Here is a 27,044-nt window from a genome sequence, read left to right as displayed (position 1 = left end):
GTAATGAAGGCTGGACCAGAAATAGTGCTTTAATTTGGGATGAAGCTGTTTGATGTGGGGCTTCGCCGTGTCTTCACTAAGCCTGCTAGATACATTCTTTACTCCTTCCTCAGGTCACCTAAAGATATGAAATGTTCTGTTTGTAATCATGCCATCTGAATTTTAACGGTCAATGTAGAAAATGAATATTATTTCCCTGCAGAAGAGGGGGGGGGCTGGCAGCTTGAATAAATATTACCAGTTTAATCATGCAAAGATTCAGGGCCTCTTTTCACCTAAAATACTGATAACTATAAAGCAGGCATAGGATTTTTCTTTTTTTCAGACAGTTACATAAGTAACGTCAGGATTTTTGTTTGTTTAATCAGACAAACTTAAGCTGGGATTATTAAATTCTGCTTTCATACGTTCCCTATGTGCATTCTAAATTATGACTCTGTGAGTTGACCTTGGTTACAGCCCCTGTATTTTTGATAATCTAAAACTTCTTAGGATGTGATGGGCCTCAGAGTCATATTCCTTGTGGAATGCATGGAAATGCATTTCTTGAAACACATAATTGGCATGTTATGGCTTTTAAACGATTTGTTGATAATAGCAGGACCAGATTAGTAGAACTGGTTTTACCTGCTTTAGACATCTGGTCCCAAAGACAATTTTGTAGCATCATACCGTAGATATATTTGTCTTAGAAGTAACAATAAAACCAATAGAATGGAATTGGTTTTGATGTCAGCCTTAAGTGAATGCACATTCGCACGTCCCTCAATATAGTAAAAATATAAATGCATGTGCTGCTTTTGCAAATAAGTGATTGCAAAGATAGCAAAAAAAAAAAATATAGCTGGTACTTGAGCTGGAATTTTAAGTAATTTGATTCAGCACTGTAGCACATGTCTGTTTTTAAGAATACAGACCTATGTTTTTCCATTCCAAGACCAGATATAGAATTGCTTCAAGTGCACATCATGTTATTGTTGGTGTCTGCATTTGAGCACCCTCAGTGCACCAGTTGGAAAAGCATGGAAGAAGGTGGGAGGTTTTTCTGTATTCCCTGGGGAATCTTGCCTTATGTCCCTGGGGCTCTGTTCAGAGAGGGGAGGGATGATGATCAGCACACAGCATCGTGAAGGGTGGTGGAGTGGAAGGCGTGCTGGTAGGGTCTCCATAGTCCACAAAGTGAGTGGAATGTCTGCTAGAACCAGTGTCAAGAAAGTTAACTGGTTAATGATTAACCTGCTTAAGCATGTTGTGCAAACAGTGCCATAATGATAACAATACAATTGGAGAGATACCTCTTAGGCTTTTATGCCTAGGTATTCCCTGACCATAATTAATCTCTTTATTTGTCTGCATACTGTGCACTGTAATGTATGCGCTGCGTTAATTTTCAAACTTGCTGATTGTTGCTATGAGAACTATTACCCTGTTAATTGTTTTTAAACTATATCCCCACTTACATTTTATCTGTCTCCCAAGCACTGTGACCTAAAAGATCTGAGTACAAGTGTAACAAATCAGGGGCCATCCTAAGTGGGAACATTCAGTTGCCATTGGGGATAAAGTTAAGTCCGGTAAACTGAGACCTAACCATGTCCTTATCTAGATAATTTTTTAATATATAGGTTATATTTTTTTCCTTTTAGAATTTATTGGAAATCCCCATTAAGCCATCCACAATATCCTTAAATATCCTTAATACAGGGAAGCATTTCTCTGAATAATTGGTTCTGTCAACCATATTACCATATGCTAATGGTAAAATTAGCCTGTAGTAAGATGTTAGAAGAAGTTGTTTGATTATTGTTTAATTTCCATTCCCATAGCAGCCTTCAACAAAATATGCTGTGTACCTCCAATCCCTCTAACAGATGTGACCCAGTTCAAGGTGTTAGTGTGCTATATTTTATACCAAATAATAATGGACTTCACAAGGCCAAAGTGGAATGGTCAAGACCTCTGAAAGGCACAAATCCTCCCAAGCACTGTGAAACTTGCATCTAAATAAATATTTATAGGACTTTATAGTCAGCAAAATATGTACTTGCAAGGGTCTGAAAATAGTATCTAGCATTGCACTGCATAATTTCTACAGGCGATTTTGGAGCATATGTATACTAACTATCATTTGGTCCCATTGGGTACTGTGACTCAGAAATTGCTAGTAAAAAACAATATTTTTGTAAATGTTTTCAAACATTTAAAAATGTTCTGACTATAATCTTTGTTTAGTGACTGCCTCATTTAGTGACTGTTTGCTATTATGACAGTGATCAAAAAGTAAGTTTACGAGCAAGTCTTGCACTTGTGACCTTTGCAGGTCTGTAAAGCAAAGGAAAGCTGAAGTAAGATGGAAAGCACAGATGTGGTTTCAGTTAGCAACCACTTCACTTAATGACCAAGTTTCTGGTCCAGTTGTGGTCACTAAACGAGAACTGTCTGTATTACTTTTTCCAAAGGAACTTTATCTTCATTAATATTGACTCCTTCCTGTGGTGCAATATAATCTTATTCTTTTTATCTTGACCTTCACATTGCTGTTTAGGATTGGCCAAATATGTTTGCTGAGCTTTGTTTTTTTCCCTTCCTATCTATTAAGCATGGTTGCATTAACTGTTTCTTTATGCATCCTATCCTAATCAGCAGGGAAACTGATATCTCCTTTTTATGTTTCTTGTAAGTGATACTGTTTTGCTTTAACAAACAAAAATGAGAGAGAACTTGTACTTACAATGCCTGATTTCTCTATGGCATAGCATCCAAGAAGTATCTTCATCAATTCACTTTCTAGTAAAGAGATATTCTTTGATTGGCTAGCCACGTTGTAACAACCATTCTGCTGAAGTACCCATGTTTTCAAAAAAACTAACTCTAGCCACTACCACCCCATCCCCATATTCAAAGTTCATTTTACTAGGTTGTAAAAGCAGCTTAGATTAATTCTGCTGGAAGGGTAATAGCCCAATGGAATGGAGAAAATTCTGAAGATCAACCTTTTCTTTACTCATCACTTTAAAAGCCTAGAACAGGAGTGTCAAACTCACAGCATGGTGGCGTCACGTGACGTATCAGGACTTTCCCCCCCTTTGTTAAACCAGGTGTGGGCATGGCCAGGGTGTGACGCATCCAGCTCATAGGCCAGGAGTTTGACAGCCCTGGCCTAGAATATACTAGTTTTACTGAGAGAGATTTTTTTTCTAACTTTATATTATTCTTGGGAAATTGTTTCAATTCAATTGATCCAATTAATCCTGAATGTTTGATTTGTTTGTTTTAAGCGCAGCTGTAACTACGTTCACCGGGTGGTTTTTTTTCCTTCTAAATATGGTATGATCTTTTTTTAAGGGTCTACCATTGGTCTTCCGTTTACTTACTAACTCAAGACTGTTAAATTGTAAAGGCTTATTTAAGGGATTTTTGATTAATGAATGATGCATTTTTGAGTACCTGTAGTGGAAAAGTGGATTATAAATGATGATTGAGATGATAAAATTAATGATTATACTGTAAAAAAATCGATAATTTTTACTTATCCAGCATTCTTTAGAACAGTATTTTTCAAAGCAGCATCCATCAGACTGCAGCTTCCAGAATGACTTTGGCCTAGCCCTAGCTAATTAGTAATGCTGGGAATTGCTTTTCCAACATCTGGAGAGTTTTTCCAAACTAGCCTTCCACTAATCAGGAGAAGCTCAGCATTTTACCAAAAATAGATATCACAAGCAGGCTGTGACCTAATTTCTGCCCATCCTGATCCAGAAACTTAAGATTATTTCAGTCATGTTTCAGTGAAAAATGTGGGGAAAAGTTTGGGAGGCAAGTGATAAACTAACTTCATTTTTTAAAATAGCGTAGCTCATCATAAAAGGAGTAAAAGTATTTTTAAAGTAGCTAGTGCCCACTTCTCAGTTTTTGAGCACGCAAAAATAATTTTCAATAGATATTCAAAGGAAAATCTAAACCTATGAGGGAGTTAAGAGTCATTTTGTGAGAAAAAACTAATACAGAAAACTAGTCTCTTAGAGAATTGATTCCCTGACGGATTCTATTCAAGGAGGGAATTGATTGCTTTAATGGTTTAAAAAGGATGTTGCCAACTTTGTTTTCTTTTTGTACCCATGTGACTTGGGTACAGTGAAAATTCCTTCCTATATTCTCAAAGGAGAAATCTATATTTAGTTATTTGATCATCTCTGCTGTGGTCTTACAACTATAATCTCCTCAGATGAGAGAACTCCGCACCTAAGCAGCAATCATGCAGACTGAGGAACTGGCTGCATGTGATTGCCTGAAGCTATTTTTTTTGAGCCGGAGAGGAAACTTTATTATTTATTTATTTTATTTATTTGATTTGCCAATTGTTTACAAGATAATAAGTATAAGTGTATACATAGTTGTGAATACATGAAATGGGTACATATAAGAAAAATAAAAGAAGAATAAGAAACAATAGGACAGGGACGGTAGGCACGTTGATGCGCTTATGCACGCCCCTTACAGACCTCTTAGGAAAGGGGTGAGGTCAATAGTAGACAGTCTAAGGTTAAAGTTTTTGGGGTTTGGGGAAGAAACTACAGAGTCGGGTAGAGTATTCCAGACATTGACCACTCTATTGCTGAAGTCGTATTTCCTGCAATCAAGTTTGGTGCGGTTAACTTTGAGTTTGTATCTATTGTGTGCTCTTGTGTTGTTATGGTTGAAGCTGAAGTATTCATTGACAGGTAGGACATTGCAATGTATGATTTTATATACCATGCTTAAATCAGACCGAAGACGGCGTAATTCAAGGTTTTCTAGTTCTAGAATTTCAAGTCTGGTGGCATAAGGTATTCTACAACGAGTAGAGGAGTGGAGAACTCTTCTTGTGAAATATTTCTGGACTTTCTCAGTTGTGCTAATATCAGATATGTAATGTGGGTTCCAGACTGATGAACTGTATTCGAGTATTGGTCTAGCAAATGTTTTGTATGCTCTGGTTAGTAGTGTGATATTACCAGAGAAAAAGCTACGTAGGATTAGGTTAACAACTCTTAATGCCTTTTTGGCTATGTAGTTGCAGTGGGCTCTAGCACTTAGATCATTAGAGGTGAGTATTCCAAGGTCCTTTACAGAGCTTGGGTCATCAACAAGATCTTGACTATTCAGCTTGTATTTTATTTTCTGATTTTTTTTGCCAATATGTAAGACAGAGCATTTATTTGTTGAGATTTGAAGTTGCCATTTGTTTGACCATTCTGATACATAGTCAAGATCTTTTTGTAGGGTAGCAGTATTGTCTGTGGTATTGAACAGCTTTACATCATCAGCGAAAAGAACGCAATTGCTCTTAATATGATCACAGAGGTCATTTATGTAGAGTATGAAGAGAGTTGGTCCTAGAACACTGCCTTGGGGGACACCACTATTGACAGGTACAGAATTTGATAGGACGCTCCCAATTTTGACCATTTGTTGTCTGTTTGCCAGGAATGCTTCTATCCAGTTATTCAGTTGTCCAGAGATACCATAGGATTTTATTTTTAGGAGTAGTTTGTCGTGAACCACTGAATCAAAGGCTTTATAGAAGTCTATGTAGATTGCGTCTATTGCTTTGCCCTGGTCGAGTTGTGTCGTCCATATGTTTTTGCAGTGTAAGAGTTGCAGATTACAGGATAGTTTTTTCTGAAACCAAATTGTTTATTGGAGAGTAGGTTGTTTGTCTCTAAGTGGAGGATGATGGATTGGTTAATAATTGATTCCATGACTTTACAGGTGACGCAGCATAAGGAGATTGGTCTGTAATTTTCAACTAGGCTTGGGTCTCCTTTTTGAAGATGGGGATGACTGTGGCTTGTGACCATAGGTTAGGCAAGGAGCTGGTCCTGAAAGATTTTTCAAAGATTATGCTTAGAGGTTTGGCTATGGCAGTGGATAGCTTTTTAAGAAGTAGGCACATATTCCATCCGGTCCAATAGATAGAGATGGTTTTAGATTGCGTAGTGCTTTTTCAACATTGTCTTCTGTAAAATCGATATGTATTAGATCATTGTTGTTATCTGTGGTACGGCTAGGAAATACTGGGCATGATCCGTTGCTGTTTACAAATACTGAGCCGAAGAATGTGTTAAAGAGGTTGGCTTTAATGGTGTCGTCGTTGCAGTCTTTACCATCAGGTCCTATCAAGGGTGGGATGGACCTTGAGTCTTTTAGTTTGTTGTTTACAAAATTGTAAAAAGCACGGGTGGAATTGGTGCTTAGAAGGTTTTCCTCTTGTTTAATGTGATAATTGGTGCATTCGGTCTTTATCTGGTGGCATAAATTTTTGTATCGGCTTTTGAAATAGGCAATGTGACCAGATTTGTTTTTCCGCCAGAGTGATCTCTTTTTGGATTGAAGTTTCCTTATTGTTATGGGTAATCTGCTTTTTTGTTTTGTTTTGGGAGTTGTTGTTGGTACATATAGTTTGATGACTCTTTTGACTTCAAGTAAAAATATGTTGTAATAGTCTTCAACAGTATTGCATCCAGTGAATAGAGATTGCCAATCAAGGGATGAGAGATCGTTGTCTATAAGATCATAGTTGCCTTTTTTGAAGTTACAATTGGGGATTACATCATTGTGGTGATTTTTGTGTGGACAAAAGTCAATCATATTGTGGTCACTGCTTGAAGCAGTGGCAGTCCCTCTAGGTAAAGGGATGAATGTTATGCTACTCCGGGCTTCCCACAGAGGGAAGGTTTTGATGGATCACAGATGCTAAGCTTCAGCTATGTGGTGTTGGCTTTGAAGACATAACTGGGCAATGTACCACCTCATTTCCAGCTCTAGCTCTTGGCTGGTGGCCAAGATCTTTGGCTGCTCTGAATTCTCCGAGAAGTGACAAATTAACCGTAGTGCCAGAAATAGGCCAGCCTGTGCATTTAGAAAGAGGGTTCCACTCTAGATCTCTGTGTGATTTATGCTAGGTTTACTTAAAGTATGTTTTCCTGATCCTCTTTATTCAGTGTAACTAAAGTGATTTAATGGTCTCCTCTCATCATGTACAGTAACAGATATATGTAACAGATATATTAAAAATGCAAAAGAATGAGTCCTTATTAAAACGTGGAAGCATTGTTTCAGATCATTCTTTCTGATTAGGCTGGTCATTGGTCATGGATGCCTAGTCAAAAGTCCCTTAAAAAAACACCATATACACATAGTAAAATGCTTTAGATCATGGAGTTAAATATTGTATTGAAAAGAAGAAAACAGAAAATTTCTGGGTTCTACTAGGAGGCATGAGCATGGGAGGGCTTTGTTTTTTAATTAGGTAGCATATTCTTTTAATTCTTTTAATTGAAGATAACCTCTTGATGACTGGAATGTGATGGGATTTCAGCCTGTTCTGTTCCCAACACTGTGAACTGCTCTGCTTTTGCCTAGTGTTACAGGCTAAGAGTTTCAGATTTGATCACTTATATTATGCTAAATTATCAGAAGTATGTGAAACTTTCTATTTGTTTGCAGCCAGTAGTAGAAAACAAATAGTTAAATATTTCATTCATTTAATCCCCATGTATTTAATAATTTTTCTTTTCTCCCATGAAAACCATGCAATATGGTGGCAAATTTTATCAGCACTTTTGGAGTTATCTGTGAGGCCTTTGAGATTACGAACTTCTACAACAGCAGATTGTAGTATGATGGAAAGGGCTAAAGCCCAAAGCCAATATGCCTCAGGGCTAAAGGGACAACCCATGATGCAGTTGCTTTTCTCCTTCATCCCCCTTATAGTGTCCTCTTTGAAAGTTACTTCTTTCTCAAAGTGTTGCCTGACTAAGAAGACTAAATTCCTTTCCTGTTATCCTCCTTTGCTCTGATGGTAATGATACTCCTGTGGCTACAGTCTCCTGTTACATTTTGATTTTGCAGTGTCATCAGGTGATGACAGCTGTATGTGGTATTATGATTTGCATTACACTTCTGCAGAGCCAAAATACTGTTAGAGAGAGATTTACTGCCTAGCACTGCAGTGGCTTTATTTCCAAAACAGGATTCTTGTCAACCTCTTAGAGAGACATCTAGCTTTACAGATTAACATAACTAATTCCCCCGGAATTTTTTCCTTGCCTCCAATGTTTGTAGTGTATTTGTTTGTGTGTCCAGTGTTTTGCCAAAAGGTGCATTTGGATAAATCTGGCTGTAGTTTTTGTTTTAAAACAAGGAACATAGAAATTGTCTTTGAATAAAAGCAAGGACAGTATATATTTCATTTTTCCGAGTGCTGTCTTTGTTTATTAAAAAAAGGTATTTCAAAATTGTGCTGCAGTGCTGTGTTATTGAGTCTTCAGATTTTATATGCCATTGCATTCATGATCAAGAAGACCAAAACTGGACAGGTTTATTTATGACTCTCATTCCATACAGGTTGTCATTTGATTCCTTAGCAGTAAAACTGGGCATTTGAGTGAAAGGACAAAATTTGTTGTTGCTGTTGCTGCTTGAAATCAGATTATGCTAGGTGGCTGGATTGTCTAGCTAATTTTCTGTGTGCTTGTTTCTTTTTTCCCTGTCTTTTTTCCAGGGGCAAGTTGACGCTGCCTAAAGAGATGCTGGCCGGTTGTGGGGCAGGGACCTGCCAGGTGATTGTCACTACTCCCATGGAGATGCTCAAAATCCAGCTGCAAGATGCAGGCCGAATTGGTACCTTATCTCTCTCTCTCTCTTTTACTTATAGTGCTCATATAATAACAGAAAATGCACCCAATGATTCCTAATGATTGGAGAAAGCTAACAGTGAGCTACTTCATGGGTAGAGGGAGTTGAGGCAAACTATCCTAATGTAAGATTTTACAAAGAGAAAGATGCAGCTTTCCCAAACCATCCATCTTAGGCACAGAGTTAGACTAACATTTCTATTATGTCCTGAAAATGGTCAGGAGTCACAGAGATAACAGGAAGGCCTCTATAAAACAATGACAGGATGCCAGATTGGGAATATTGAATTATTGTTACTCTTTTTTCACTCATTGCAGTTTAAAAAGTCTCAACAGGTTACAATCACAATGTTATTAAAACATCCATTGTGCTGTCCAGCCAGTGTATGGGAATTGGATAGTTAGTTAGCAATTGTTAAGGGAATGCATCCTGGTAAATGTAGTTAAGGTATCCTGGGAAATGTAGTCCATATCACGTGACCACATCTGTAATCCTGATTGGTCATTAATTGACCCTCGATGGGTTGGGGGAGGTTTCCTCGCTCTTGCCTGAACTCACGGACCCGTGGTAACTTTTCTACTTCTACCGCTACGAGATGGGAGAAAAGGGATAGGAGATAACCATCTTTTTACCTAAAAGATAGATATGCAAAGGATTGGTCATTAAAGAAGAACTTTGTCACAAATGTGAGTTATGAGGATATTTGATGAACCAATAATAAAGACTTTGTATGTATGTTTTATTGAGTTTATCTATCTGCATCTGTACAGAAGACAAAATCTACCACTGTACAGAATACAGAACAGTAAAAAGATGATTAATTTGAAGTCCTGAAGCCCATCAGTATAAAAACAGTTAATTTGGATTTGTGATAAAGCAAAATAATATTGAAGCCAGGAGTGAATATGCAATGCTAATCTAAACCTGAATTCTCATTGTCTCTCTCTGTGTGCAACGGAACCCTTTACACGCTATTTGGATGGTGGGAGGGGCTGGAATTCCCCCACATGCTAGAGACAAAGAGAGCTCTTTCTGAGCCACAGAGTTGCAAAACCAGTTTGAATTACAGGAAACCCCCCCCCCTCTCCTCTGCTCAATTTGTCTTCCTGCTATCTCAGAGACTCCATTTGCATAACAAGGAGAGTCAGAGATTCCCCAGCTCTCAAAGGAAAATCAAACCTCTGTCTTGAAACCTTCTACAAATGCAGTGAGAGAGTCTGAGAAGTCATGCCTGTGTGCTTATAGGTAAAACGAAAGCTGATCTTCCTCTGCTCATCTGGAAGGGAGGAAAAGCAATAAAAAGAGGCCCTCTCCAGCCTGTTTACAAGTAACAGGGTCATAAAAATCCTCCTGCCAGAGCCGTCTCCAGAGCAGTGGGCACATTCCTCCCCCCTGAGGAGAGACACTTAATCTAGCAATGATTTAAACAAAGTCAGCATCTTGCATTTTGCTCCCCTGCTGAAGTCAATAAGGATTTTTCCTTTAACAAAATTAGTAGCAATCTAAAAGCAACATACTAAAGCATTGTGTCTATGTAATAACCTTTCCTTCCAGCCTCAATTGCCATTCAACTGCTAGCCTCTAGCTCCATCTGGTGGTCAAGTAGGAAATTCCAAAAAAAAACCCTTCTTCCCACTTTAACCCAAATGGTTAAGCATTACTAAGAGACTTAATCTATGCTTAGCAACAGTGTCTTCCAGACCTAGCAAGTAACATCCATGGTACAATTACATGCCTACATAAATGATCCCCAAAAGATTAAAATCATTAACATAAAGATAGAAACAGCTAATAAATAGCAATAAATATAAGAAATGGATGCTTATATTAAGAGTCAAAAGGTTTCTTAAATGGACCCTTTTTAATAGCTGAATTCAGTAATAAAGTTTAGGAACAAATTTGGAGTCTGACAATTTAGAGCTGTGATAACATCAGTTCCTCCCCTTTGTTTATGGAGAAGTCTTTTCTCTTTTTTGTCCAGACATGGGTGATCTACCTCATGTATAGAACCCTTTTTTAATGAAACAGGATCTTTTAAATATTTAAATAGTGGAGAAAAGACAGGAAAATAATAGCTTTCTTCTGGTGATAAATTATTAAACTGGAAAACTAACGCAAGGAAGAGATTTAGTCACTCTTGATGCTTTTATTCATCTTTTTTCTCTTTTCCCCACTTGTAGAGTTGCCTTCTGAAGTCTTAGAGGTATATTAGTTTTCCCTTAGGCAAGTTTTATGTGCCATTATTCTATTACTTCATACATGCACACTTTTTTTTTTGGTGGACTGGTCTACTTTAAAACAAAACCCAATACTCAATCTGTATGTAGAGTAGGAAAAGGATGACTATGTGTGCTCTGAAATGGTGGGACACACTTCACTTAACTACTATATTAAATGTTAATTTTACTGATTCAGGAATGGTTCACCTCATCTTTAAATGGACACCTTCCAACTGTTGGGATGTGGGTCCCCAAACCAACAGTCCATAGTACTTGTAGGAGCCACTTCTGCCTCCTTCTGGAGTGATGTTAATGTGGGACATAGAATTGAATGAAGAATGACTGCTATTGTTGGAGCTGAGTCAGCCATACTGTTCATTTATTTCCTAAAGCCTCAGTCTATAGTATAAACATTATGTCAAGCTAGACTGCTGTGAATGAGCACTACACTATATTTATACTTTTATTTGCTTCTTTTTTCCTGTCTTTGTATTTTTCAGTTCAAATAAGCTAATGCAGATTCTTTTTATTATGATTATTATTTTTTGCAGAAAATTGTCACTGTGGCACAAAGGTTGACATAAGTATCTTGGTTGCTCAGAAGCTATTTTAACTCTATATACACTAGCTTTGGTAAGACTTTATGTAGCCCACTCTATGGCAAAAAACAGAAGGATTACAGAGAATAGTTAATGGGGAAAAGCAGAGGGTGTAGAACTTAAACATAAATTAAAATGGCTGTCCCCATTTTGTGTCCTCTGCTGATAACAGTAGAAATTCAGAGAGGGAAAAGTAACACTTTTACAAGATTAAGATTACAAGTAATTTTCTGGTCTAGCAAGATCATAAAGTTTGTCAATACAAAGCTTTCTAAAAATCATCTGTTTTTCCTGAAGCAGTTAAGAAACAAATTTTAGAAGTGATAAGAAAAGGAATTATGTCAACCCTTTTAAAGGCACTGACTATAGTTTGTGCAAGATGTCTATTTCTCGCTTCCCAGAGTTCTAAATCTGCAAGAGACCGCTATCTTGCAGTCTCCTGTGAGGAGCAATTGTCTGGACTCTGGAGCACTTGTGGGCAATCTCAAGTCCTCTCCTTGTCCTGAGAGGAATTATCAAAGAGATGTCCAGTGTTTCATTCCACTGTGGCTGTTAGCTCCACTTTTTGTGGTGTCATTTTCAGTTTGCTGTTTCTTTCCCAGAAGTCTTATTTATTATTTTTAAATATGATTTTAATACATTTCAAAAACATTAAAATTTATTTTATTAAAAAAAACCTTAGTTGCTAAACTAAATAACTAAGTAATTAAACTAACTAATAAACTACCGTGTTTCTCATATAATAAGGCCGGGTCTTATTTTTTTTTTGAGCCCCGAAAAAATGGCTAGGTCGTCTTTTTGGGGGTGACTTAATTCCCCCCCCCCCCCTTGCATCTTCGGGCGGGCAGGCGGTGACAGCTTGGATGTTGACCTCAGCATTGGTGGGGCACTTCATATCGGGGTCAATGCAGGCAGCACCATATCCGGGTGTGCAACAAAAGTACTTCCTAACGGCAAGCCCCCCCACCATTCCCCCCCATTTCGCATGTTTTAATATAGGCCTTAATTTGGGGGAGGGGCTTAATTTCATTTCATGCCTATAAAACATGCTGGGACTTCCTATGGGGGGGGAGGCCGTATTGTTGGAGAAACAGGGTAGTTGCTAGTTTACAATATTGTGTAACAATTATAACTACGTATATTATTAATGAATGGAGGTCTATTGTATGTTATTATGTAAAATAAACACAAAGAGCTAAATATGAATTATAAACTGTACAGAGAACTACCATATGTAGTGAAAAAAAGGGGAGAAGCAATTCTAAACTACCTAAGGAAAGGAAAACAAAAGTAACTGCCTGAAAAGGAAAAAGAAAAAAATTAAACAAGAAATGTGAAGAACACTAAAAACAAAAACCTACACCTACTTTGTATCTAATTCTTACTGGGGGGGGGGGAGTTGAATAACAAAGAAAACAATGTATCAGGCTACGGAAATTATATAACTTTCTTTAATTTCAACAGCATGGTCCAATTTTTAAATAATGAATTAAACCTAGACCTTATACAGGTAGTCCTCAATTTACAGCCATTTGTTTAACAATGATTCAAAGTTATGACATCCTTGAAAAAAGTGACTTATGAGATATAGTTGCAGTTATGACTGTCACACCAACCCTGTGGTCACTTGATTTTAATTCATGTATTTGGCAACATGATCAGATGCAGCATCCTTAATCACGATCATGATTTCTGGGGTGTTGTTTTTTTGCTTATTTTCAGCAAACAAAAAACAAAAAACCATTGGGGAAGCTGGATTTTTTTAACGACCGCATGATTGCCATAAAATTGGATCTAATTTTTATAAGAAATTCTGGTCACAACTGTGGTTATAAGTCAAGGATTAACTATACAATAATATTATCTAGCTAATTCAAAGGCTGAGTGTTGACACTTTTATTAAACCAACGTATAAAGTCTCAGGAATAGATACTCTTCTTTTACATCAGTCCAAGCTTGATATACTGTAGCAAAAAAATAACCAATAAAAAATTACAAATGAGCATACCCCTAGCATATGTACCAAAGTAATCTTTGAATAAGAATAAGTAAAATTCGTATGTCTACAGAGATTCTCAGTCAACCAGGTCATGGTTGTCCCAAAGGTATTTTTTCAAGAGGCAACTGGACTTTCTCATTAACTAGGAAGCCAAGTTGCCTCTTGAAAAAGCACCTTTGCGACAAGTTAAATTCTTGTGTCTTGTTCTCTGTTTATTCTGAGGTCAGAGAAGAATACCTTTTTAACAGCTTAACCATCTGTTGTGGTTTCCACTTGTGCTGCATCCTGAGACTAAAATGGAAGAATCTAACTGGTTTTGCTGTTTTGGTTCCTCTGCAGCTGCTCAGAAGAAGTCTATGATAGGACAAGCCCAGCTCAGCCCATCATCCACTGGCACTGGAGCTGCAGAGTCAGCGGTAGAGACGCGAATGACGGCAATGCAAATCACAAGAGATTTGCTTCGGAGCAAAGGCATTGCAGGACTGTATAAAGGACTTGGAGCCACATTGCTCAGGTTGGCATTTTTTTCCAGATCCACACACAACCATTTCAGTGGCATGTGTGTTTAAGTAAAAGGTCCTAATTCCTGCCTTTCAGCACAGCCACTTGGCTCTAACCCTGTTCAAAAGAAATCATGTGTTTCTATCAGAAATGTTGTATTTATTATTTCTGAGGTATTTCTAAAATTATGTTAAGAATCACTATTGCTTGCTGCTGATTTGGTTAGTCTCAGAAGATTTTTTTTGCGTGTAAATTGGAAGCAATAATATATTCTAGGAGAGAAGAGGCTTGGCTGGAAAGGGGTGAATCTAAATGAGCACCATGACCTTCTCTTGAGTGTTCATTCAGTCTGGAAGACCAAAAACTTGCCAGGGATGCTCTGTGGAGTAGCTTTATGGAGCTAAATGCAAGTATAAAGTGAGAAACAGAACTACTTTCTCAGTGCACACATCAGATAGTTATAATGAACATGTGTGTGGCCAACTAGTGCTATTATAGGACAGAAAGAAACAGCTTTTCAGAAATCCCACTCTTTGTGTGCCTCTCCTCTTGTAGGGATGTCCCATTTTCCGTTGTTTATTTTCCACTGTTTGCCAATCTGAACAAACTGGGGCAGAAGAGCCCTGAAGTCAAGGCTCCTTTCTATGTCTCCTTCCTATCTGGATGTGCGGCAGGCAGCACAGCAGCCGTAGCTGTCAATCCTTGTGATGGTAAGTACTTTTATAGCATTTATTGGGGTGTGGGGACAGGAAGAGCCATCAACAATGCTGGCTATGGATGCTGAGGGAAACAACCAAAATAAAACCAAAACAGTAAAACAGACATTTAAAAACTATAATTAAAATAAGCCCTAAGTTTTTGGAATATTTTAAATTAAAATTAATTCCCACACATCAAAGGCAAATTTGGAAGAAAAAAACTTGTCCTTATTGGCAGATGAACATCAGAATTCTGCTCTGTTAATTCTGCCTGCACAGCAGAATTCTGATGTTCATTTGCTAATGAGGACAAGATTATTGGGATAATTTATTCTCTGCTGCTGTTCTCGAGAAAAGCTAAGAACCAGCTAAGGCAGTCCATGTGTAACAAAGGGTTAACTCCAGGCCATCTGAAAGCTCCACGTGACTTCCTCTGAAGCATCAGAGATTTCTTAAGGAGTTGGCTTACATGTGTTAAAGTGTATACCTCTCATGAATCTTCCATTCGGATACAGTTTACTTCACAAAATTTAGATTACAAATGGTTAGTCTTTTGATGTAACCCAGAAAAGATGTACCAGCCATGAATATTAATTTAGATGTAACCCTAACCCTAGATTCATTTCTATTGGAAATTCAATTTTCTCATATATTTTGCTGGCAATCACAAACTATTCCAAAGGAAAAGCTATCACCATCTTTTCCCTTAGAAAATGTCTAAGAATATATCCTTAAGAATACTACACAGCCATGACTCCAAGTAGACCTAATCTGAACCCTAACCCTATTTTCATTTTGATTAGCAAAGAGATTTTTGAGTGTATTTTATTATAATCCAGAAGCAACACCGAATAAAAAGGTTTCACAGTCTCTGATCTTGCTAAGAATCTATGCCTACATTAGTTTTTGGGCATGATTCCAAGTAGACATAACCCTAACTCTAACCGTAACTGTAGATTCATTTTTATTGGCAATTAATATTCCCATGTATTTTACTGTGGTCCACAAACAATTTTCAACAAAAAGCTGAAACTGTTACTTTTCTTAGAAAACTGCTAAGAATATACAATTTCCCTAACAATACTTTTCGACAATGACTTCAAGTAGACCTAACTCTAACCTGAGATTCATTGGCAATGGGATTTTCTCATGTATTTTTTACTGTGGTCCACAAACTACTCCAAAAGAAAAGCTATCAACATCGCTTTCTTTAGAAAACACCTAAGAATCCAGCCCTTAATTATTTTTTTGCCATGAGACCTAACCCTAACCCTAGATTAATTTTTCTTGGCAATGGGATTTTCCTATGTAATTTACTGTAGTCCACAAACCCTAACAAAAAGCTATCAACTTTCCTTGGAAAAGTTCTAAGAAACTATCCCTAGCATTATTATTTTTTGCCATGAATCCAAGTAGACCTAACCCTAACCCTAACCCTAGTTTCATTGGCAGTGGAGTTTTCCCATGTATTTTACTGTGGTTCAGAATCAAATCAAAAAGAAAATCTGTCAATGTTGTTTCTTTAGAAAACCTCTCAGAATCTATCCCTATCATTACTTTTTGGGCATTACTCCAAATGAAAAGCTACCAACATCGCTTTGCTTAGAAAACCTCTAAGAATGTATCCCTAACATTAATTATTAGCCATGTCTCTCAGCAGACCAAACCCTAGTCCTAAACCTAATTCTAACCCTAACCTAGATTCATTTTGATTGGCAATGGGATTTTCCCTTGTATTTTACTGTAGTTCACAAATAACTCTGAACAAAAAGTTGTCACCAGCTCTTTTCTTGGAAAAATGCTAAGAATATTCCCTATTAATATTTTTCAGCCATTACTCCAAGTAGACCTAACCCTAACCTTAGTTTCATTTTCTTCAGCAATGGGATATTTCCATGTATTTTATTGTGGTTCACAAACAGTTCTTCCCATTGAAAAACTCTGAGTGTTAGGGTCTGAAAGCTCTCACCCCTTCTTTTATTTTTACTTTACAGGGAAGTAGGGAGGGTACCTTCTGAAATGGTCCCCAGTCCTCTTTTCCTTTTGCTGGCTGAGATACATTTACATGAGGATATCTAGGCTCAACGCTTCCTTCTGTCTCCCAAAGTCATTCACACAGCCCATTATCCAAATTCCTCATTGTCAAATAATGTATGATTAGTTCTAAGAAGAATGTTCTAAATCAAGATTAAATATTGATATGTTCTTGAAGTTAGAATTGATAAGATCTTTTCCAGTACAGCTTTGATAGATTGAATAGAAGTATCTGTAACAATTGAAAAACTTGCAAAAAATAACTTGATACAAATTAAGGCACTGATTATAACAAACTCTACTACTATATATTTCTGCAGTAATCAAGACAAGACTTCAGTCCTTGCAGAGAGGAGTCAATGAGGACACATATTCAGGGATAATAGACTGTGCCAGGTAAATTATCTCTGTCTGAAGGATGTTGTTAATGAGTAGTTAACAGAGGATTAGCAATGGAAGGATGGGATCTTGAGAGTGGTTGGCATAAAACTTGCTACTGCTTCAACAAGCAATCATAGAGTGACCCAACTATGGCAAAACAACAACAACAACAACCCTATGGTGATGTCCTCCACATTACAACTGGTCCAAGAGAAAATCAGATTTAATATGTTATCCTTGTTGTCTGTTAAGACCTCAATGACTTGGGTCAGGTCCATAGTTACCATGATGATCCTTAACCACCCCATACTCTGTGTCACACACAAGAAGTTAAACCCCAAGAACTAGCAGCCACAGAGATTGAATGGCTAACTCATCAATAGAATTCAGGCAGAATTCTTGCTACAAGTATGAATTCCAGTACAACAGCAACAAACCCAAGGGCTCTCTAAAGCCCATCTTGAAGGGGTTTATATCTGATTATCTCCAGAGCAGAGGTTCTGAAAGCTTTCAAGACCTCCTGGATTGAAACTGTTACCCCCAACCCCCATCCCATTTCATGGCTGGTGCCAGACTTGAAACATAGATGGACTCATGTTCAAGAGAGGCACTTCCTCTTCTGGACCCCCTCCCAGGGGAGGTGTGTAAACCTGACGTGTGAAGTGGTTGATTTGATACTGGCTTGGCATGTTTGCCAACTCCAGACAGTGTGGTTTGTGAGCTATAATTTATGGATTAATGCAATGTATTCAACAAACCATTATTAAAACCAATCATGGTTTAACATGATATTTGAAGCCAGTGGTGATTTCATCTCTTTTCTCCGTGTCTTTTTCTAGGAAAATCTGGCGTAATGAAGGTCCCTTAGCCTTTTTTAAGGGAGCATATTGCAGAGCCTTGGTCATTGCCCCACTCTTTGGTATTGCACAAGTTGTCTATTTCATCGGCATTGCTGAATTCTTCCTCGACATGTTTCCACGGCATCAGGATTAACCTCTCACCTTTCTTCTCATCCAATTGGAATTCATCATAGTTATTTTTGTCATTGTGATGTCAGAGCAACGGCAGAAAGGGTTCCAAGCAGTAATAGTGGGAATGAATGTTGTCTCTAAAAGTTATTTTCCTCATAACAACATGGCCCCGAGGAGGGATATCTAAATAGTCATGTCTGTTTTTTAATTATCAATTTTAAAGACACTATTTAACACAGACTGTCTGACTGGCTTGCTGTTCCTCTTGTCTAATGGAAGTTCTTTTCTGGAACTGCCAACAACTCATGAAGGAGCAAAAGAACAGGATGTGTTTCCATGTCTCTATTCTTGGGGTTAAGTCTCTGGGGAAAAGAATCAATTGGTACCCAATAAAAGGGAGGTTACTTGACCCAGGCAATTACTGAGAACAAAGTATTTGTTTTTAGATGGGTCTCCTAAACATCCCTTCTCCAAATTAGCTGGACTTAAATAAACTTTTGAATATGAAGAGAGGGCAAAGGGAAAGCTGCATCTTAATGTTTTCATTTTATGAAAGGATCACCTTCATAATAGATCCGTGTGGGGAAAATGTACTCGGGATAACTGTGCATTTGCCCTCTGAAACCTCATCTATTGGAAACGTCCAGGGTCATGAATTATCTGTGAGCTATGACAGTTGGGGGGAACCAAATTATTTGAGTTAATGGTTTTTTTAAAAAATGTGCTGGATAAAACTCCAGTAACGTAAATACTCCTCTTTCAACCTGAGATGCTGCTCTCCATGCTACTTTTCACCCCATCCTAGGTTTCACATGTCTGTGTCTTTTAACCTGTGTATAGAATGTGTTTATTGCTCCCTTATTTTTGTTTGGGATCATAGTAAGACCAAAGGCAACTGAACTCTCTTATGGTTGGTCAATGCTACAAAAGAACTGGTGGAACAGAGCATGGCGGAGGAAAACCTTGTATGTTTCTTTAGACACACCAAAATCAAAGAAGTTTAACCTATTTTATACCAGCAGGTTATCATTTTTCCCCTGAACAACAAATTGCATTTTTCAGATGCAGTTTTTATTGTAAAGGGGAAGTTTGCATGTTTATTACTTTCATAAAGTCATCCATGCATATATGTTCTCATTTCAAGCTGTTTTTTTTTGTTTTTCCCTTACATTTGCTGTTTCAGTGGAAAAAGCCATTCTAATATTGGCTGTATATATTTTTTTGTTCTTGGCTTTGGTTAGTTCAGTCAGCTGCTTTTCTTTGAATATCCTTTTTGAATATCCAACATTGGGGGACACATTTTTTAAAAACAAAATATTTCTCTTTAAAAATTACAACACTTTTAGTCTTAGGGGACAGAAGATCTAATTTTTGGCATGTTTTTGCTTACATTTTGGACTTCATGTCTCTGTAGATTGCTTTAATTGCTAGTATCTTCATGCCATTCTGTAGAAAGCATTTTTATAGATAGTTGTCTTCTCTATTCAGAAATGTTTTGGATTCCAAATCAGAATGTTAACTATGTTCACATCCCTTATGAGTAATAAGGATTTTTTAAAAATGTGTCATTAATTTTTCTACTTGCTCTTTCAAATTCAATGTAAAACCATGTCTATTTTGGAAAATTAGTTTTAGGGTTGCAAATGGACAAAATAACTGTGGGGCAGTAAGACTGGTTTAGAATAGAAGCTATATTTAATAATTTGTTTCATGACACACATATTTTTCTTTAAGTCCTTTTATAAGCATTTAATCATGGTTTAAAACTTCTTTTGCTATATTTCTTTCACCCAGCTAATCAGACATCACTTTAAAAAAAACAAAAAGAACGCCTTAAGGTTTCATTGTTAAATCAAAAAATATAATGGCACATATTTTAATTCATTGCAACAATATATTTTGATATTTTTGAAACAGAAATTAAGCAAAATTTTGGGTTTTTAGGAAGCACAAAATTAGGATTAGTTGATGCACTTCAATACATAAAGTTTAGATCCGTTTTAATTAACCATTTGGTTAAATTTAAACTTTAAAAATATGATTGTCATTTTTTTTAAAAAAAAGAATCAAATGTTTAATGTCCTCTACAATAGTGTCTACAAGATTAATAGTCTGAGATTCTATTTTAATTCCAAGTAAACCTTTGCTTGGGTAAAAGCTTGGATAAAGAAAATTATTTATACCTCAACTAGGGCCAGATTAAAAAAAATTGCCACTAGATTGCATCTGCATGCTTTATCAGGCAGATTTCCTGCTGAGTTGTGGGTTAGCAGTACTGCTGGAAAAGGAGAAAAAGCACTATTTTGGGACAAGGAAAACTTTACCATGACCAGATGTAGTAAAATAAGGTGTCACTGTTTCACAGGCCTTCCTGTTATCTAGCAATGTAACAATTAACACTAATATTTGAAAGGCATGCTTAAGCTGCAGAGACAATCTAATTGCAGTGTAATTAATGTTTGTCTGAATGCTTGTCAGAGGGCCTTGTGGCTCCATGGGGCCAGAGTTAGCTGGGTTCTTTTCTTGTAGGGAAATTATGAATCACTGCGGTATTGACAGAGTTACCTAGGTTTCCAAAGGTTTACTCGCAAGTGCTCACTTTAAAAAGAAACCCTTACAATGTGACTTCAAGCATATTTTAAGTTGTAGAAGTTTTTCATCTTGTTTTAACAGATTTGAGTTTTTCTACTTAAGGTCCAAGAGCTTTGACCAGCTTCTTGTGACCTGTGGTGACTTTTGCACATTCCATGTAACACAGTTGTATTTAGGATAATCTTGATAAAGCAAAAAGATTGAACTGACAATGAATTGCTTGTATTATTTTTAAATATGTGGTTCTATGTGCTATTTAGCGTGCGAAGACCAACACCGGCTAAAGTTTGCAATGAAAGTAAGATGATGTCCATAGGTGAACTGTTCCTTATTTTTATACAGTGAGCTTTCCATTGCTTTTCTTTATCAATCTGTATTTCAGTCTTTGCATGAAAGCACAAGAACTTGTTGGCAAATAAAAGCTTTCTTAATTGCATGTTTGGAAGAAGATGTGCTGGAGATGAGATCTAAAAATGGCCACTTGGTACAGTAGGGTTGGGGACTGCCCTAGAAGAACACTGTGTAGGTCCTGACTCTGGCAATATCCACCTAGAGTTTGGGTGGTGATGATAATTAGGGAGGGAAGTTGAGAACTGATGTTCATTAAACTGAGGTGGAATAGAAGTTAATGGTGCTGGTTTTTAATAGAATGTGGATGTGATTTTGAACTTTTTTTGCTTTTACTTTGGACATATTATGGAAGACAACATGCACAACAGAAAATGCATATATACTGGTCTACATAAACTTGTTATCTAATACATGATATCACACTTTATATTGTTCCCCACCAGTGTAATATCATATAAAGCTCAGTCCTAGGTTTAATCATGTGCTAGTTAGTTGTTGTCATTTTTTAAATTGTCTCTGACAGCATTTTTGTCTGTACTCACAGGGCACAAGTAACACGTCTTAGCCACTGCATGCTAACAGAGAAGCAAGAAATTTTCAGTACTACATTTCATTTACTAAATATGAATTAACTATTCTAGGTCTTGTACACAAGAGCTCAGAAAGGACTCTGGTTGACTAAATAATAATACCATGATTAAACATGATAATAGCAAACATAGGCTATTTGGTGATCCTTTCTCAAGTTCTAAAAATATAATGCTATTTACTTAAAAGGGGTATTCTGGATTAAACATGATAATTTAAAAAGCTGACTCGGGGTGGGGTGTCCAGAAAAATGTCTCCTTTTGTTACACTTCAGATCTCTTCTCTGAATGCAAATCTAACATTAACTGCCATTATTAATATCTTAACAAATCTCAGTTTAAACCTGGTTCTATGGGGGAATATAGTGGGTGACATTAACTGGGAAAGGGCATCACAGGGTGACTTTTGTGTCCTTTTGAATAAAACCTATTTCATGATTGTTACCACCCAGATACTCATTTAAGGGCATTCATTTTGTTAGTACTTCAAAATATTTTAAAATAAGACTAAAGGGATAGACTCTCCTGTTAATTATTATGTAAGCTAAAGCAAACATACATTATTTACTCTGTGAGTTCCTACTGAAATCTTTTGCATTAGGAAAGCTGAAGATAACAAAATAATAAAATTTGATTCTACTCTTCCCATCTATTTTTGCCACAAAATATTATTAAGCAACATTTGAATACAGATAAAACCATCTTGTAAACAAAGCAAATGGATAAATACAATCAAAAATCCATTTGTGTCATGTTTTCTGGAATTATTTCTGAATTTAAAGCTAAAACTCTCTGCTTCAAATATATATTATTAAAAGATACATTTACTGAATGCCTTTTCTTAAAACTCAGGTCTTGCTTTAACATTATTTTTTAAAATTAGGAAACAATTCTAGCTTTTATTTCTCTCACAAATATGTAGTAACTCCTATATGTAACATTCTGTCAAAAGTCTTATGTGTGAAAGTCAGAGTTTAGACTTCATGTCTTAACAGTATAATTTTTAGAGGTAGATATACTGTATTACAGCCATTATAGCCGAGTGGTATCTTTTTCATGTGCAGCTTTGTCTTCCCACCATGTTAGATGGGAAAATAGTCTAATACTTTCATATCCTTCTTTGCAAGTGCTTATGGTTCTGAAGTCAAGAAGAGAGAGTATTTGTCCCGAGCAACCTGCATCCACAGGGTAGGATATACTGTAAGCACTGGATAAACTGATAAGATGGAGGGTGATTCCTGCTTTGAGCTTTGAGCCAAAGAGCCTATAGAGTGGACAAAGACTTCCAGCTCACTTTCTCTGTTTCAAAATTAATAAATAATGGAATACATTTGTTTCTGGGTTGATTTGAAAGACTTTCTGAATGTTTTGCTATTAAATCCATCTGTTATTGTAAAATCAGTACAGTTCATTGATTCCTCCTACCATCAGATCTTCTGGAGCTATAATGAATTTATAAATTAGATTCTGAGGTAGACCTGATACTTCCCCCTCCCCAAATCAAAATTTCTGCTATAAAATCAGATGTAATGTTAATTAGGAAATGCAAATTTCCCCTGATCAAATTCTGTGCTCTGTGCCATCTCCCCCTCTGTTCCTCCGTTAAGTGAATTTTATCAATCATTTCTCAATTATGATTTCTTTGAATCTGGGTGTCTACATGCATTGGAAGGTACCTGGCATTCAGGCTTAGATACTTAGAAAAAAAGTGAATCAGAAAAAGGAATATCACACTTAGGTACACCCAGAGGATATCAATATTTCTAGGATCCACATTAATAGCATGATAGTGGTAACATCTAGATCAAGGAAGGAGGTAATTTAAACAATCTCACTGCTGATTTGAACCAAGCTAACAAGGCTAAAAGAGGCAATAACAAAATGAGGAATTTAAAACCAACTCATTTAATCTGATGCAAACTGCATAGACAAAAAGGTGGCACAAAAATAGTATAAATTCATTAAAGTTGGCCATTAAATGTGTGTTTATACTCCTTGCTGCTACACTACTGAAATTTAACTGGTTCCAGAACCATATATAAGATCTTGCTAAGGAGGGGGCTGCCCAGATTTGAATTTCTGCTCTAGACACTGGTGTGATATTAACACAAATATATGATGTCTCTTGTTCCCTTATTTTTCCATTAGGACAGGGATTGCAATAGCATCTGTGGAACCTTAACATTATTAAACAACATTACTAAATTTTGGAAGACTTTGCTATTGAAAGTCTTAAAAGATTTAGAGTAGTTGAATGCAACAGTTCATGCAAGAAAGATACTGGAGTTATCCTGTGAGATCTTGGATATGACAATCATTGAACTTTGCAGATATTTATCATGATTGTAGTATCTTTGTTTATGCACGAGTGCCTTTGTATGAAATAGTGCCTGGAAAAATTTCCAGTTGATACACTTCAAGGTGCAACTTAACATTTTGATGACATTGCTGCTAATGGGAAGGTTAATTTGAATATTATTTTCCCAACGTAATTTATTGAAATCTTTGAGATTTCAATCAATATTTACTATGAAATTCACCCTATTGAGGAGGGGAAAAAATCCAATAGCTATTTGTATTTGATTTACAAAGGCTGCTAATGATTAAGGTGCTATAAGATTCCTTGTCACTTTTACTTCTTCAAAACTTTCTAAGACAGTGCATTCTGCTGGTACTCATTAAGCCATTTGCTGCTATGAAATTGATTGTAATATTTGATATGTATATTATAGCTCTAATTGTTGTATAAATACAAAAAACAGCTAATTAAGCTATTAAGAATCCTGTTAAGTGACTGTGCAGTTGCTTACAATATATTATTATGACATGGAAAGAAAGTAAATACCTAGTGATATTTTTAAAGTATCTATATAATAAGGTTGCAGTTTTCTAGAAACATGGGATCAGTTTGGGGAGATTAACATTTAAATTCCCATTTTTCTGATGAAACCTGCCATATGAGAGTGGGAATTAATATTGTATAGCTTTGTATCATGTCACTGTAACCTTAGAAGGAAGTCAACTGCTTGAACTACTGAGAGTGTGAACAAAATGTAGAATGGAATATGCATTTACCATTTTTAAAAACTCATGTTTCAATCACTCTTTGGTCATTGGTTGTTGCAAATCTTTTGGCCAGTGAATGTGGTTTGAATATAAAATTAAGACATTCTTGAAGTCCATCTGAAAACTTAAATGGCTGTTAAATATGTGAATGATGCTTCATCATTAAAGGGAAGAGACTTAAGAAAATATCTTTCCTTTAATGGAAGAAAAAGGAGACCTTGAAAATCAGTTTACTTTTCATTTTTAAATATGGATTTTCAGTTCCATCTGCTTCCTGTCATAGCCTATTAAGACAACTCAAAGTTACAGCCTGATTCATATTTTGGGGGGGGGTCTTTGCCTCCTCTACCTGTCCAAGTATTGGTGTCTGAGTGAACTGCAAAGCATTTTTTTTGTCTTCTGCTCCTTGCCATCTTTATAGCATTGCCATGTCCTTCCTCGTAGCCCTGAACAGTATTCCATTACTCAGATAATCTTCCAATTGTCTGTGCACTATGTAATTTACTTACTTCTTCTCTGGCCTTGGATTTTAGAAAAAATAATAATGTTGGTATTCTTTTTCATGCACCTCTTCTGATATTGCTTGTATCATGAATAAGTTTCTAGCCTATTTCATATGAGACGCTTTAAAAGGGGAGCAATGGTGAGATGCATTGTGCTTTTTAAAAAGAACTGGAGGAAAATCGTATAATCTTGTAGCCTCTGCATGTAATAGACTACAGCAATTATCCATAGTCAGAAAGGATATTCACTTGTGCCAATTTTTTGTCTTTAGGATTTTGCATAATTGTTTTTTTAATAAAACATATCAAAACTTTTTAAAAGGGGGAAAAGCTTAGATTTAAATCCATGTCAGAAGACATGTCATTTAGTTTTGCTATAAGAAATGTTAGTTAAATGTCATAATTTTAGGCCAAATATGGCCAAATGCCCACCATCTGTCCCAGTGATAATCCATAGAACTTCCCCAGATATTCCAGTGATCTCCTTAATCCTGTTTATCTATGTTGGCTCCCCTTTCTTCTGCTTCTTTCAGCCTTGCCAAGAACAGTTTTTTAAATAATAATTCACCATATATTTGAATCACATGCCCAGTGCTCAAGTTTCTGCTTCTGATCATTGTCTCAAGGGAACAGTCTTTATTTTCTTTAGAACAGATTTATTGGTTCCCCTTGCTGTCTAGGGTTCTCTCAGTAATAGTCTCCAAATCTATAATTTGAAGGTGTCTATATTCTTTACTTTCAATTCTCAGCTTTAACAGATTAACATATCTTTGGAAAAAACACTGCTGTTCTGCAGTTTAATGGCGTTAGAATATGCTTATCCTTCATGAACTGGTTTAAATTTGTCATTATGTTCTCCTTACAGTTGATTTCTTTTTTACTTCTCCAACACACAATATATCTTTATACATTCTTGAACATAAGACAAAACTATCTCCCGCTATCTCATCTTCCCATAAACAAATAAGTTGTCCAAATATGCAGATTGGCATTACCTTTATGATCTTAATGTTTAATAGTAACCCTGATTGCTTACTTCCTGTTTGTAATTTCATAATATTCTCTTCCATGTCTTCTTTAGTTTCAGCACAACATGGCAGTGCCTGCCTATTTTTAATTTTTATCTCTGTTGTCATCTCTTCTAATCCTGCTACTTGTATTATTTGTTAAACAAGTTCATCAACAGCATTTTTGTCTCAAGCCTGTCCCTACTCAAATTGGCATCATTTTCCAAACTCAGTTTTCAATGAAAAATATGCAGTTAATTCTTTTGCTTTATTCATAAAAGGATAACTTCCAACTTTACATGTATTGGCGGTTGTTGATCATTGGGGGTAAGGGGTAGGGGGGGGGAAAACGAGAGATGGGTCCCAAAGGTGCTTTTTCAAGAGGCAATTGGATTTTTTGGGTTTTCTTTGAAGATGTTTCACTTCTCATCCAAGAAGCTTCTTCAGCTCTGATTGAATGGTGGGGAATGGAAGGATTTATATTCCTTGCAGACAGCTGGTCATTTGCATTCTTTTGCAGAGTTGTTGAGGCCACTTGGAGGTTTGTCTATGTCCTCCAAAAGTAGAGAAGACATTTCATTAGCAAACTTGTATTTGATGCAAATTTCTCTCAATAATTGAAATTTTTGTCCTCTTACTCGAAAACTAGCTGGAATGTAGAGTCTTCTTTGGTAGAAATTTCCACAAAGTAGAGGATAGAAAATGTTTGAATAATATAAATATAAAGAGCTGCAAGTCACCCAGACAACATACTGTATAGTACAAAAATAACTAAAGCAAACAAAAAAATCCCTCATCTCAAAACAATGAACACCATGACAAAGCACCATGACAAATTTTGGTCCTCCCCCAACTCT

General features: G+C 36.5%; 1 protein-coding gene across 10 annotated transcripts in view; it reads left to right on the top strand.

The window, feature by feature from the left end:
• SLC25A22 (solute carrier family 25 member 22) overlaps positions 1-20,882 on the top strand; it is a 75,722-nt gene extending 54,840 nt beyond the window's left edge. For all 10 annotated transcript variants that reach the window (XM_087950803.1, XM_087950801.1, XM_087950810.1 and 7 more), the window contains 5 exons: positions 8,546-8,664; positions 13,836-14,010; positions 14,553-14,707; positions 17,050-17,125; positions 17,950-20,882. In XM_087950803.1, coding sequence (XP_087806929.1) covers positions 8,546-8,664; positions 13,836-14,010; positions 14,553-14,707; positions 17,050-17,125; positions 17,950-18,103 — 679 coding nt within the window. In that variant the 3' untranslated portion in view covers positions 18,104-20,882. The remainder of the gene's footprint in view (positions 1-8,545; positions 8,665-13,835; positions 14,011-14,552; positions 14,708-17,049; positions 17,126-17,949) is intronic.
• Positions 20,883-27,044: the final 6,162 nt, after the last annotated feature.

This window comes from Notechis scutatus, chromosome 1, assembly GCF_049901735.1.
Source record: "Notechis scutatus isolate UNSWTSFEM ecotype Mainland chromosome 1, rNotScu1.2, whole genome shotgun sequence".
NCBI classification, from domain to species: domain Eukaryota; kingdom Metazoa; phylum Chordata; class Lepidosauria; order Squamata; family Elapidae; genus Notechis; species Notechis scutatus.
The sequence above is the reverse complement of the archived record's forward strand: the minus strand, read 5'-3'. Positions and strand labels throughout refer to the sequence as shown.